The 15,573-nt window shown below is 36.0% G+C and overlaps 1 protein-coding gene across 1 annotated transcript in view; it reads right to left on the minus strand.

Annotated features, from left to right (window-relative positions):
• Positions 1-15,573, minus strand: part of PLA2G4A (phospholipase A2 group IVA) — a 159,418-nt gene that overhangs the window by 122,595 nt on the left and 21,250 nt on the right. The window contains exon 2 of the mRNA XM_030301815.2: positions 4,314-4,416. Coding sequence (XP_030157675.1) covers positions 4,314-4,346 — 33 coding nt within the window. The 5' untranslated portion in view covers positions 4,347-4,416. The remainder of the gene's footprint in view (positions 1-4,313; positions 4,417-15,573) is intronic.

Consider the following 15,573-nt stretch of genomic DNA (forward strand, 5'->3'; position numbering starts at 1 on the left):
CCACCCCCACTCTCTCTCTCTCCCTCCCTCTCTCTCAAAAAATAAATAAACATTTAAAAAAAGAAGAAGAAGAAACTAAATGGCCAGTTCACAGGTCATCTGACAAGAGACAGGTGAGGACTGTAAGACGCTCAGTAATAAAGCCTGGTCAGATTAGGTAGAAGAGTGAAGGTCATTTGAAATAACAATGTTCTCTGAAATGTAGTACACTCCAACCATACTGAACTTCTTTCATTTCCTTAAATGAACTCTCATCGCCACACTACCTCATATTTGTTTTTTCCAATCCAGAAAAGTAATTTTCTCCCTCTTCACTTAACTTCTACTCAACTTTCAGGTCTATGTCACTCCCTCTAGGAATTTCAGAAGGATTCCAATTATTAGTTATTCCCAGAGTTATTAGTTTTATTAGTTTTTTATTTTTTTAGTTATTGTCATTGTCTCTTATCAGAGCCCTTTCTATTTTTTTTTAATTTTTTTTTTAACATTTATTTATTTTTGAGACAGAGAGAGATAGAGCATGAACAGGGGAGGGGCAGAGAGAGAGGGAGACACAGAATCTGAAACAGGCTCCAGGCTCTGAGCTGTCAGCACAGAGCCCGACCCGGGGCTCGAACTCCCGGACCGCGAGATCATGACCTGAGCCGAAGTCAGCCGCTTAACCAACTGAGCCACCCAGGCGCCCCTCAGAGCCCTTTCTAAATATTATGGTTAGCGTGCAAATAAATGTTTGGCATAAGCTCAGTTCAGGGACTCTGTTTGAGTCACTTTTGCATCCCCAGTGCCTACTGACAACTGACAGGGAGTGGTACACAATGGGCATTCAATAAATAATGATAAGTGCTCAGAAAAAAAAAAAAAAAAACTGCGATAGATTTAGAGGTAGAATGAATTGAAAATCCAAATGTTAGGATTCATAATTATTGTTGGTTTTTGTCCCAAGCTCAGAGTTATAGACTTTAACCTTATCTTCCTTCTTCGTTTTCAGTCTCTAGTGCCAAATTTCATGTTTAAGTTGAAGAGTGAACACTTTGGTTAAATTCTCTGAAAGTGATAGAAATTACCCACCACTCTTTTTTTTTTTTTTTTTTAAATTTTTTTTTTTCAACGTTTATTTATTTTTGGGACAGAGAGAGACAGAGCATGAACGGGGGAGGGGCAGAGAGAGAGGGAGACACAGAATCGGAAACAGGCTCCAGGCTCTGAGCCATCAGCCCAGAGCCCGACGCGGGGCTCGAACTCACGGAGCGCGAGATCGTGACCTGGCTGAAGTCGGACGCTTAACCGACTGCGCCACCCAGGCGCCCCTACCCACCACTCTTGAAATGGTAAGGTGAGAAACATTAATCTGTGCATAAGATATAAAAACTCAATTAGTATGAAAAATAACAAAAGGAACCTACCTTCATTGTTGAAATGCATCTATAGAAAATCAGAATTGGGAAAGTAGGAGACTGTTTCAGAAAACAAAGATCATCTCATTTTATGATTTTATTTTATTTTCATGAGTCTTTGAATCAATCATCTCATTTTAAACACTGATTGTATGCCTTTTACAAACACCACACTTTAAATATAAGGAAAAATATAAATTGCAAATAAAAAAGATGCACACACTAATCAAAGAAACCAGAGGGTTCAAATGAATAAAAGACAAAGTAAAATTTAGAACAAGTTATTATTAGAGATAAAAAAAGGACCTAATGATAAAACATCAATTAGACAGAAATATATACATTCAGAAGTTATATGGACTAATAACATATCTTCATAATTCATAAAGCAAAAGTTTTAAAATGGAATATACTGTTGTATATGGAACATTGATAAAGAAATTCAGTAAGTTCACTGGATCTACAAAAATTGATTCCATTTTGATATAAACGCAACAACTACTTGGAAGATACTCTTTACCCACAGGGGATACATTCCAAGCAACCCCACATCCCCATCCCACCCCCGCACCTCCCACTCCAGCCTTGGATGCCTGAAACCATGGATAGTACAAACTCTCTATATACTGTTTTTTTTCTTAAACATATGTCTGTATGATAAAGTTTGTTTATAGATTAGATGCAGTAAGAGATTAACAATAACCAATAATAAAATGGAACAAAATAACAATAAACCGTAATAAAAGTTATGTGAATGTGCTCTCTCTCTCAAAGTGTCTTGTATTGGACTCACCCTCCCGTGATTTTGTGAGATGATAAAATGCCTACGTGATGAGATGAAGTGAGGTGAATGACACAGGCTTTGTGACACAGTGTTAGGCTATTACTGACCTTTTGACAATATATCCGGAGGATCATCTATTTCTGTATAAAAGCTGACCACAGGTCACTGAAACCGCAGGCAAGTGGGGATACTATAAAAGGTTTTTTACTGAAAAATACAATACACTCCAGAGAGACTTAAAGATAATCTAAATAACATTCATCTGGATTAGATTCATGGGTTATTAATGGGTTGGAAGACTCAACAATGTTATCATGTCATCCCTTCCTTCATTGGTCTATAGAATCATTACAGTGCCATTAAAAATTCCAGCAGTTGTGTGTGTGTGTGTGTGTGTGTGTGTGTGTGTGTGTGTGTGCGCGTGTGTGTGTGTAAACTGACAAACTGATTGCAAAATTTATGCGGAAATGCAGAAGACTGATAATAGCCACGGCAATCTTAAAGAAGAAAAGTTGGAGGATTTACACTATCATACAGAAGATACATTTCAAAGCTACAGAAATTCAGATGGACATATAACTGGTATTATATAACGAAGACTAATAGACCAATAGAACAGAATAGAAATCAAGCCACACACATATGGCTGCTTGATTTACAGTAGAGGCACTGCTACCATTCAGTGAGGGGATGATGGTTATCAGGAGACTAGATAGTCTGTAGTATATTCAGATATGAAAATTGAAACGTGAAAGTGTGGAAATTGAAATGTGAAGTGTGAAAGTGTGGAATTCTGCTGCTCACAACAACATGAATGAATCTCACAGATATAACGTTGAATGCAGGTATCTATATGAAGGTCAAAAACAGGCAAAACTTATCTGTGGTAATAGAAGTCAAACATTGGTTACCTTTGTGGGGTTTATTGACTGGAAAGGACATGAACAACTCTTCTGGGTTACCTCTAATGCTGTGTATTTTTATCTGGATGATGGTGGAATATATAGGTTATATATTCATGAGTGAATATATAGGTTAATATCCATCAAGCTGAACAGTTAAGATTTATGCACTTTATTTATGTCACCCCTCAATTGAAAAAAAAAAAAGACTCCAACAGGAAGAACAGCTTGCAAAGAAAACTAATAAGGAACCTATTGCAAGAAAATAGGAAACAGAACCAGGGAAATCGGAAACAGAACCACAGAAAATTGAGAAGAGTTTTAGAAAAAGTATGATCAGTACGGGTGGGGGAGTACTGAAGAGTCCATTGAATTCAGAGCCAAAAGAGGCCCTCGATGGATTTTTTTTTTTTTTTTTTTTTGTGAAGTGGGAAAGCTGAGTCCAGTTTTTAATGATTCAGGTTGTGAATGGAGGAGAAGAAAGCACTAGAAAACAACTGTAATATGTTAATCACGGCTACCCAGGCAGGGAAAGAGAGAGAGGATGGTAGCTAGAGAAGGATGTAGAGTAAGAGAACAGTGCTTCATTTTAAGTAATAATAAGGCTGTGGATTATTCCTTAAAATCCATAAAAACTATTTTTAGTCCATATAAACCTAACCTAACTGGATCTCAAGTGTTGAATTCAAAACAATTGCTCCTTTGTTTCTCTGATCAGAAGAGAAGGTGAGTACTTCCGACTGAGTTTGGAAAATACATACTAAAATTTGAAATGACTCAACTCTTTCCTGGTAATTAACCACTCATACAAGAGTTGGTTTAACTATACCTACCTAAGGGAAAGTATAGAATGCATTACCCTGGCACAGCATACCAGAATGTAGCCTTCAATTCAATAATTCTTTTTTCTTCTCTCCACCAATTCATGTGAAGGGTTGAACTTACACAGACTGATAGTTGCTAAGTGGTAACTACATTTTTTTATTGTTCCATGAAAGTTCTGTACTGTTACACATGTTTTGGTATTTTTCCCCCCTCCAAGTACCTCTTACAGTGAAAAAAAATGAGTTACTTTTATTATGTGTTATAGGAGTTTGTAGTTTATATGAGTTTCATGAAAAGTCCAGGAGTTGCCATAGAGCTTTACCTTATTAGCCAACAGAAGCAATACTCGTGCACAGAAATATATCTGCCTCCCTCCCAGAAAGGATTTATAAACAGTAAATGACTTACTATAATGTGCTGATAAGGATCTATAAATGACATTTTGGTTTCAATTACAGAAAATCTCTTCACACTTCAAAGGTCTTCTCTGGTACTCTAGCTTCTTTAAAACCTACAAAAATAAATAATCATTATTGTTAAGCTTCCTCTTGGATGCAATTCTAAGATTTATATGATGATGAATATGAACCTTAGGAAGTAAAAGTCCACCCAAGGGGACCAGATAGAGTTCCCATTTGTTATATGACTGAGCATACACACACAACTTAGGGAAAGGATAAACATATTTTGATAGTACTGTTTAATTTCCATATTTATTTGTTCAAATGTATCCTGTCAGTAATTATTAGGAAAGTCCAGAATTTTTTTTGCATTTGCCAAGTATTTTATGAGAAATTCATTGAATTTACGAAAAATTAAAATAATTTTTGTAGTGTTTATAACTAAAAAGCCACATCCCATTGTTTGTTTTCTCAATTGGGCCAGTGTTACACAAAATCATGCTAAAAAAGGAACATTTTTTACCTTAGCTATTTGTTAAGAGCTTTAAAAACATTCATGTTGGGGTGCCTGGGTGGCTCAGTTGGTTAAGCCTCCAAGTCTTGATTTCAGCTCAGGTCACGATTTCCTGGTTTGTGAGTTCAAGTCCCACGTCAGGCTCTGTGCTGACAGTGCAGACCCTGCTTGGGATTCTATCTCCCTCTCTTTCTGCCCCTCCCTCATGCACATGTGCATTCTCTCTCTCTCTCAAAAATAAATAAACATTAAAAAATTATAAATATATGTTAAATATATAACACATATATGTTATTAATATATATTATATATGTATATGTATATATTAATGTATAATATGTAACATAGTTATTCATATATAATATTAATATATGTTTATACATATATAACATATATATTAAATATATAACATATATATATTTCACCTTGAATTTCAACTTCAGTGCTGACATTTTTTAAAAAAAGTATTCATTCTAAAATACCAGTTTAATTTGGAAGCAGTTGAATAAAAAATATTTCAGTGAAAAAATGCTTTCTATACTTTGCTTTCTTCTCCTACAATTACTCCATATTATTTAAAATCAAATAAACTATTCGATGAACATCTGTTCTTCCATCATAGATTTTTTTTCCCTTGAAATTATAAAACAATATATATTTATATCTTAGCATTCTATATGTCACATCTAATTTGGAACAGCTTTTCAAATACCTTTGTTATTTATGATTAATATGTACATTCTAAAATATGTTTTAATTTCAGAATAACATTTAAAAATTTTAAAGTGTTTCTTTTCTTCTTAAACATCACATTTTAAAGATTATAAAAAATAGCTCATGCTCAATTTTATGAACATGAACTATGGAAGCAAATAAAGAATAAAGTGTAATCACGATTTTATTTTGATGTGTATCCTTCCAGACTATCTGATGCATAATCATATATTTAGAGTACAAAGGAAAAGAAAGGATTTTAATTTTTTATACAGATGGGATCTCATCAAGTGCCCTTGAGTTCTTAAACTTACTTCCTTCATCATTTCTTAAGCAAAAAGAATAGCACTTATTTATTCATTCATTTATTTATTTTTAAAGGCTTTATTTTTTCAGGGTAGTTTTAAATTCATAACATAATTGAAATGAAGGTACAGAAATTTCCCCATAAACTCCCTGTCCCCACACATACACAGTCTCTCCCAATACCAGTATCTTCCACCACAGTGGGACGATGGTTACAACTGATAATCCTACACTGGCACATCATCATCACCCAGAGACCACATCATGACCTGAGCCAAAGTTGGAAGCTTAACCGATTGAGCCACCCAAGTGTCCCTGATCTTATAATACATTTTCCTGATAAAAATGTAGCCAGCATTTTAAACCAAGATGAAGGCAAACCATCATTCTGATTTTATAAACTACTATAAACTTAATCTTGTATTAGCTTATTTTAAACCAAATACAATTTTTTATAATATTACCCAATCACTAATTGCCTTAGCTGTCTGTTATTTTGGTTGGATCTACTTGCCTTGTCAGTAACTTTCAGATCTTTACTACAGGATCATCTTCCCTGTAAAGCTTTCCCTGACTATATTATTTACTTATTTTTGAGACAGAGAGGGTGCGAGCGAGGGGCAGAGAGAGACAGAGACAGACAGAGAGACAGAGACAGAGAGACAGAGAGAGAAGCAGGGCTCACCCAAAGCAGGGCTCACGAACTGTGAGATCATGACCTGAGCCTGAGTCAGACACTTAGCTGACTGAGCCACCCAGGCACCCCCTGACCGTATTATTTTAAATGGTGGAAACCTTTCTTTTTTTGCCATCTAACATGGATTATCTAGTTTTTTGTCTATTTCCCCTCTCACTTAATTAGGATACAAACTCCATGGAGGCAGATCTTTTATGTATTTTATTTTGTAATACTCCCAGCCCCTACGTAGGTACATATGGCCAATTAATATATATTTGTTGAGTGAACAAATGGATGGATATATTTATATAAGAGAAACAACTTTCAAGGCCAGTTATACAAAAACACTGTAGCCAAGTAAAAGTTCATTTTTTTTAATCCACAAATTGCATATTCCTCATCTCTGTCTATATCTTCTGCATCATTTCACTCTCTTAATCCATACTAGGATAAGTTTCTCTTTTCCTGCTTATTATTTCCCCTAATTATCCTCACATTACAAACATCATACAAACATAATTATTTATTTACCACCATACTGTACTGTGCCTCTGATTAGGCTCTAAGTATTCTTACAACTACATTTCATGTTAGAGGAACAACAGCATAAGAAGATACAGGCAACACTCTACTAGGATGACCTGGTATTTATATTTGAATTTGTTATATAGGAAATATGTATATGTATCAGATGGTATGATCCTAACTAGCCCTTCCCACTGTCAGGATTCTCTGAGCTATTTCTAGGACACTTTATTTAAAATGATCATCAATGACTTAATGGCTACTGCTTTCACGCCAATCAAATTCAAGATAGCCTACATCAGGTCCCAAGTCAGAATACAGCACATACTCTAGAGCTGCTGGTGGAACATATTCTTATGGATGATAGAGAATGGAAATTGCCTGCACTTTTCTTAGTCTAACAATCTATGTTTCCCTTATATCATTACCCCTTAGAAGTGAAGCAATTTCTTAATGGCAATTCTTTTTTCAAGCACATTGATCAGCCACCTGAAGCTCCAAGAGCATGAAGTTTTTATGCTGCTGCAGTAGTCATAATCCCTGAGAGATACACCTTCCCCCTCCAGAAGCTGCAAAGTCCATGCAGTTGTACGGTAATGCCAGGGGACTACTATCAGGGATTCAATGCCCAAGGGAAAATCCTATTATTCTCTTCATTGAAGCAGCATAATTTGGTAAAAACACCACTGGATGTGGGATTAGAAAGACCCTGATTCAAACTCCAGTTTCACATTTTAAGACCTGGTGTATTCTGCCACAAATGGGAATAGTACTACCTTCAATGGCGTAGTGAGGATGAATTAAGTATAGTGAAAGGTGCCTGTCCCATAGTAAATAAATTCTCAATGCATGCAAACTTTCTTTTTTTAAATTTAAGTTTTTATTTTAATTCCAGTGACTTAACATACAATGTTATGTTAGTTTCAGGTGTATTATATAGTGATTCAACAATTCCACACATCACCCAGGCTCACCACGACATGTGCACTCCTTAATCCCCATAATCTATTTAACTTAACCCTCTGCCTCCTTCCCTTCTTGTAACCATCAACTTGTTCTCTATAATTAGATTCTGTTTCTTGGATTGTCTCTTTTTTTTCCCTTTGCTCATCTGTTGTGTTTCTTAAATTCCACATATGAGTGAAATCATATGGTATTTGTCTTTTCTCTGACTTATTTCACTTAGTATTATACTCTCTAGTTCCATCCATTTCATTGTAAATGACAAGATTTCATAGTTTTTATGGCTGAATAATATTCCATTGTGTAGATGGACACTTGGGCTGTTTCCATATCTTGGCTATTATAAATAATGCTGCAATAAACACAGGGCTGCATGCCTCCCTCTAGTGTTTCTGTATTCCTTGGGTAAATATCTAGTAGTGCCATTGCTGTATCCTAAAGTAGTTCTATTTTTAACTTTTTGACGAACTTCCGTACTGTTTTCCACAGTGGCTGCACCAGTCTGCATTCCCACCAACAGTGCAAGAGGGTTGCTTTTTCTCCACATTTTCACCAACAGCTATTGTTTCTTGTGTTGTTGATTTAAGCCATTCTGACTGGTGTGAGGTGATAATCTCATTGTAGTTTTGATTTACATTTCCCTGATAGTAAGTGATGATGAACATCTTTTCATGTGTCCGTTGGCTATCTGTAGGTCTTCTTTGGGGAAGTATCTGTTCATGTCTTCTGTCCATTTTGTAACTGCATTATTTGTCTTTTGGGTGTTGAGTTTTCTAAGTTCTTTATTTATTTTGGATACTAATCCTTTATCAGATGTCATCTGCAAATACCTTCTCCCATTCTGTAGGTTGCCTTTTAGTTTTGTTAATTGTTTCCTTTGCTGTGCAGAACCTATTTGTTTTGATGTAGTCCCAATAGTTTACTTTTGCTTTTGTTTCCCTTGTCTTAGGAGACCTATCTAGAAAAAAGTTGCTGTGGCTGATGTCAAAGATATTACTGCCTTTGTTCTCTTTTAGGATTTTTATAGTTTAAGGTCTCATATTTAGGTCTTTAATACATTTTGAATTTATTTTTGTGTATGGTGTAAGAAAGTTGTCCAGGGCCACCTGGGTGGCCTGACTCTTGGCTTTGGCTCAGGTCATGATCTCATGGTTTTGTGAGTTTGAGCCCCATATTGGGCTCTGTGCTGAAAGCGTGGAGCCTGCTTGGGATTCATTCTCTCTCTCTCTCTCTCTCTCTCTCTCTCTCTCTCTCTCTCTCCATTTCTCTCTTCCCCCACCCCCACTCATGCTGTCTCTCTCTCAAAAATAAACTTTAAAAAAAATTTAAAAAAAAGAGAAAGTAGTCCAGTTTTCCCAACATCATTAGTTGAAGAGACCATCTTTTTCCTATTGGATATTCTTTCCTACCTTGTCAAAGATAAGTTGACCATACAACTGTGGGTTTATTTCTAGGTTTTCTATTCTCTTATATTGATCTATGTGTCTATTTTTGTGCCAGTATTGTACTGTTTTCATCACTACAGCTTGTGACATAACTTGAAGTCTGGAATTATGATGCCTTCACCTGTGTTTTTTTTTTCTCCCCCCCCCCCCCCCCCGCAAGGTTGCTTTGGCTAGCCAGGGTCTTTTGTGGTTCCATACAAATTTTAGAATGTTTGTTCTAGTTCTGTGAAAAATGCTGTTGGTATTTTGATAGGAGTAGCATTAAATCTGTACATTGCTTTGGGTAGGACAGACATTTTAACAATATTTGTTCTTCCTATCCAGCAGCATAGAATATCTTTCCACTTCTTTCTGTTGTTTTCAATTTCATTCATCAATATTTTAATAGCTTTCAGAGTACAGATTATTTCACCTTTTGGGTTAGGTTTGTTCCTAGGTATCTTATTATTTTTGGTGCAGTTGTAAACAGGATTGTTGTCTTAACTTCTCTTTCTTCTGCTTCATTATTGGTGTAGAGACATACAACAGATTACTGCACGTTGATTTTCCATACTGCAGCTTTACTGAATTCATTTATCAGTTCTAGCAGATTTTTGGTGGAGTCTTTTGTTTCTACATATAGTATCATGTCATCTGCAAATAGTGAAAGTTTTACTTCTTCGTTACCAATTTGTATGCCTTATTTATTTGTTGTCTGATTGTTGAGGTTAGGTCTTCCAGTACTGTGTTGAATAGAAATGGTGAGTGGACATCCTTGTCTTCTTCCTGACATGAGAGGAAAAGGTCTGTTTTTCCCCATCAAGAATGATGTTCACTGTGGGTTTTTCTATATGGCCTCTATGTTGAGGTATATTCCCTCTAAACCCACTTGTTGAGGGTTCTTATCATGAATGGATGTTATACTTTGTCAAATGCTTTTTCTGCATCTATTGAAGTGATCATATGGTTCTTATCCTTTCTCTTACTGATGTGATATATCATGTTGATTGATTTTCAAATGTTGAATCACCCTTATAACCCAGGAATAAATGCCACTTGATCATGGTAATGATTTTTTTTTCAATGTATTCAATTTGCTGGTATTTCATTGAGGATTTTCAATCAGGTATATTAGCTTACAGTTCTTTTTTAGTGATTTTTTATCTGGTTTTTGTATCAGGATAATGCTGGCTTCATAGAATGAATTTGGAAGCTTTCCTTCCTTTTCTATTTTTTGGCATAGTTTGAGAAAAACAGGTATTAATTCTTCTTTAAATGTTTGATAAAATGATAAAATCCTGGACTTTTGTTTGTTGGGAGTTTATTACTGATTCAATTTCTTTGCTGGTTATCAGTCTGTTCAAATTTTCTATTTCTCCCTAGTTCAGTTTTGTTAATTTATATGTTTCTAGGAATTTATCCATTGCTCTAAGTTGTCCGATTTGTTGGCATGCTTTTTCATAAGAGTCTCTTATGATTGTTTCTATGGGTATTTTTCCTTTCTCATTTGTGATTTTTTTTTCCTTTCTCATTTGTGATTTTATTTATTTGAATTCCTTCTTTTTCTTGATAAGTCTGGCTAGAGGTTTATCAATTTTATTAATTTTTTACAAAGAACCAGTTCCTGGTTTCATTGATCTGTTCTATTGCTTTTTAAATTTCTATATCATTTATTTCTGCTCTAATCTTTATTATTTCCTTCCCTCTGCTGGTTTTAGATTTTGCTTATTGTCCTTCTTCCAGCTTCTTTGGGTGCAAGGTTATATTGAGATTTTTCTTGCTTCTTGATATAGGCCTGTATTGCTATAAACTTCCCTCTTAGAACCACTTTTGCTGTATCCCAAAGGTTTTGGACCATTGTGTTTTCACTTTCATTTGCTTCCATGTACTTTTTAATTCTTATTTCCTGGCTCATTTACTGTTTAGTAGCATGTTATTTAACCTCCATGTATTGTGGTCTTTCCAGATTTTTTCTTGTGGTTGGCTTCTAGTTTCGTAGCATTGTGGTCATAAAACACACATGGTATGGCTTTGATCTTTTTGAATTTGTTGAGGCTGGTTTTGTGGGATAATATGCGATCTATTCTGGAGAATGTTCCATGTGCACTTGAAAAGAATGTGTATTCTGCTGTTTGGGGATGGAATGGTCTAAATATATCTGTTAAGTCCATCTGGTTCAGTGTACCATTCAAAGCCATTGTTTCTAGTTGATTTTCTGCTTATATGATCTATCCATTGATATTAGGAGGGTGTTAAAGTCCCCTACTATTGTTGTATTATTATTGATTAGTTCCTTTATGTGTAACTTTTATGTATTTGGTTACTCCTATGATAGGTGCATAAATATTTATAATTTTTACATCTTATTGGATTGTCCCCTTTAATATTATATAGTATCCTTGTCTCTTGTTACAGTCTCTGTTTTAGAGTCTATTTCGTTGGGGCGCCTGGGCGGCTCAGTTAGGTGTCTGATGTCAGCTCGGGTCATGATCTTATGGTCCATGAGTTCGAGCCCTGCGTCTGGCTCTGTGCTGACAGCTCAGAGCCCATAGCCTGCTTCATATTCTGTGTCTCCCTCTCTGCCCCTCTCTTGTTTACACTCTGTCTCTCTCAAAAATAAAGATTAAAAAAAAAGTTTGAAGTCTTTTTTGTCTGATGTAAGTATTGCCATTCCAGCTCTCTTTTGACATCCATTTGCATGATAGGTGTTTCTCCATCCCCTCACTTTCCATCTGCAGCTGTCTTTAGGTCTAAAATGGATCTCTTGTAGGCAGATAGGTGTTGTTTTTTTTTACCCATTCTGTCACCTTATGTCTTTGGATTGGTATGTTTAGTCTATTTACATTAAAAGTAATTGTTGATAAATATGTATTGCCATTTTATTATTTGTTTTGTGATTGTTTCCGAAGATTTTTTTGGATTCCTTCTTATCTTTCTGTCCTTTATGTTTTGTTGATTTTCTTTAGTGATATATCTGGAGTTAACTTTCTCTTTATTCATCGCATGTTTAGTAGTTTTTGATTTTTGGTTACTGTTAGTTTTGTATATATCCTCTTCTTCATACAGCAGTCTAAATTAAGTTGATGGTTGTTCCAGTTTGAACTCATTCTTTTCTTCTCTCCTCCCCATGTTTTAGGTATATATTATATTTTATCACCTTTTTTGAGTTTCTTGACTTTTTACAGAAATATTCATTTTTACTGCTTTTGTGTTGTAAGTTTCCTTTTTAAGATCAAGATTACATAGACTAATAACTATACATTTACTTTGAAAGATGTACTGTTTCCTGTAATTATTGTTGGAAAATCAACATGTTGATGGGTTCATCATTCAACAAATACCTACAATATGCCTATAATACACTTTGTACTATGCAAAGCACTAGGAAGCAAATGGCGAGCCAGACCATTTGTGTATTATCAAACTGTAGCCCTATACACTTTTTACTTGGTATTATCCATAGTGGAACCTTGAAATATTAACAGGACCATGGTAGTCATTCTCACCAAAATTTTCATGTTAAAAAAATACTAATTACAGTAACATAGCAGAAGAGCATCTGCTGCTCCACAGCTTTTCAATTCACAAACAGTAGCTTCACACAAGAGATCATCTACCTGGTCTGTGCTAGGCACTGGGAATGCAATGGCGAATAAAGCATAGCTTCTGCCTTTAATTAACATAAGGTAACCTAGTGGTGGCAATAACTGCAGCCTAGCCGGGTACTTCATACTCACAGGTTGCTAAAAGCATCAACACTCTCTATGAATAACATCTAGAGTTGGAAAGTAATCTTGAAACTTATTCTTCTATAAAAATATTCTTAGGGGTGCCCAGGTGGCTCCTGGTTGGGCTTCCGACTTTGCCTCAGGTCATGATCTCACGGTTTGTGGGTTTGACACCTGCATTGGGCTCTCTACTGTCAGCACAGAGCCTGCTTTGGATCCTCTGTCTCCCCCCCCCCCGCCCCTCCCCACTCGATATCTCTCTCCCTCTCTCTCTCAAAATAAATAAATAAACTTTAAAATTAGTTTCAGTGATTTCCTATTCTTTCACTCTAAAGTTTCAAACTGTTCAATTTCGTGGGGCATCTGGGTGGCTCAATGGGTTGAACGTCTGACGTTGGCTCAGGTTGTGATCTCACGGTTGTGGGTTTGAGTCCCAAGTCGGGCTCTGTGCTCACAGCTCAGAGTCTGGAGCTGTTTCAAATTCTGCATCTCCCTCTCTCTCTTGCCCCACCCCTGCTCATGCTCTGTCTCTCTCAAAAAAAAACATTAAAAATTAAAAAAAAAAAGAAATCTTTCAATTTCATACCTATTGTGTGTCTTTCGTACCTATTTATGGCAAACCATAGTAGGAAAACCTTTTTATGTCACAATACCCAAATGTATGTACACACACATATAAATAAAATATGGAAGCAAATTTGACAGTTTTACAAAGACCAGTATATCCTAATTTTAATTCTATGTCATGTGCTTAAATCTGGTAGCAGCCCACTGAATTGATTTCATGACCCACTAATGGAAGTTTGAAATTAATGGTCCAATGACTTCAAGATGATTTCTATCAAATTCCTCTGTCTTATCCCACAACCCTCCCTTTTTCTTTCTATGCTATAGCCATACTGTTTGCTTTCCTTTCTTCAATGGTGTCATACTCTTGTCACTCAGGGCTGTAACCTACCACTTCCCTCCACCCATTTATTCGACAAATATTTAAGGCATAAGCCCTATGTGTCAAGCACTATTCCAGGGTCTGGAGAGGTGAAAGTGAATGAGCTAGATATATTACATTCCCTTTTCTCATTTCTAGAGGCAGTCAGAAAACAAATAATCCAAGAAATAAATGAAGCGATGAGAATTAGAGGTGTATAAAATGATGGAAATGAGCAAAAAGCAGAACTAGAAAATAATCTGAAGTCTGATCTCTGGAAGACAGCTAGCTTTGGAGGGAGGGGAGGCAGTGGGCTTAGAATATAGCTTTCCAGTTTTAGGAACTGAGAGATGAGTAACTGGTTAATGGTGAGGTTGGAAACAGAGGGGAGGCCAAGTCACCCATTTTTCAGGACTCAGCTTAACTGTCACTTAACTGTCACTTCTCCATAGAGAAGTCTTCTATGACCTTCAGGGTATGTCTGGTCTGCTATTACTGACTCCATTTGCATCTGTACTTCTCCTTCAGGACTTTCGCTCAACTTTCCTGAGAAAACTAAGGGGTGCATAAAGTCAGGGACTGCATTTATCTTGTTCATAGAGTTATCCCTAATGCCTAGACCAGTGCCGAAAATATAGTAGGTTCAGGATAAATATTTATTGGATGGATGGATGAATAATACACACTGTCAGTTTTATATATGAAGGAGATTCACAGAAATAGTACCTGCACCCTCTTTTGATATCCTTCTCTTTCATTCCTATTTTTAACGTCAAGGGATGTTAAACATCAATCTTGATTTTTTTTTTTTTTTTTTACAAAAAAGCAGAACTGATATTTCAGAACAGATGAGAGTAGTACTCAAAATGTTTAGAGGAAATGTGTGTTGGCACCCAAAGTTTGGTGTCAGCAACTTTATTTCCTCTTGTCATTCCTAGCAACTCCATTCATAATCACTGCGCTCATCACCTAACTATTCGCCACCGCTGTTACTACTGTATCCTGAGGCAAGACCTGGACAGAGGCACTCCCAATGTTAAAGCTAAAGGCAGAAAATATGCTTATGATAGCTAACTATCCACGTTTATTAGGTTAGAAATTAAGAAGTAAACAGATATTAAACAAGCAAAACTCATGGCATTTAATCCTAGAGCAACATTCCTTTGCTTTTTAAATCCATTCAGGGCTAGTCTTCTCCTACCTTGGTGAAACCTCAGTCAGCCTCAGAATGTTTCTGTTAAAACATGTATAATTTAGAAATGAAAATTTTAGGACCATGTATTCAATCAAATTAGGCTTGATTTAGAATTGAAGTTTTTCTCCTCCCTAAACTAGAGCCTATAAGGAAAGGTAAGGTCATAGACTTCTCTCCCTCCCTGTCTAGAGTCGAATCGTTCTAACTCGTGAACTCTGGTTTTTAACACCTCGTGGCTGGAGAAGGCTGGCAAAGATACAAAAGCAAAAAAAAGTTCTTACTTCACTCTAC

The sequence above is a fragment of the Lynx canadensis genome, chromosome F1, assembly GCF_007474595.2.
Source record: "Lynx canadensis isolate LIC74 chromosome F1, mLynCan4.pri.v2, whole genome shotgun sequence".
Lineage (NCBI taxonomy): Eukaryota > Metazoa > Chordata > Mammalia > Carnivora > Felidae > Lynx > Lynx canadensis.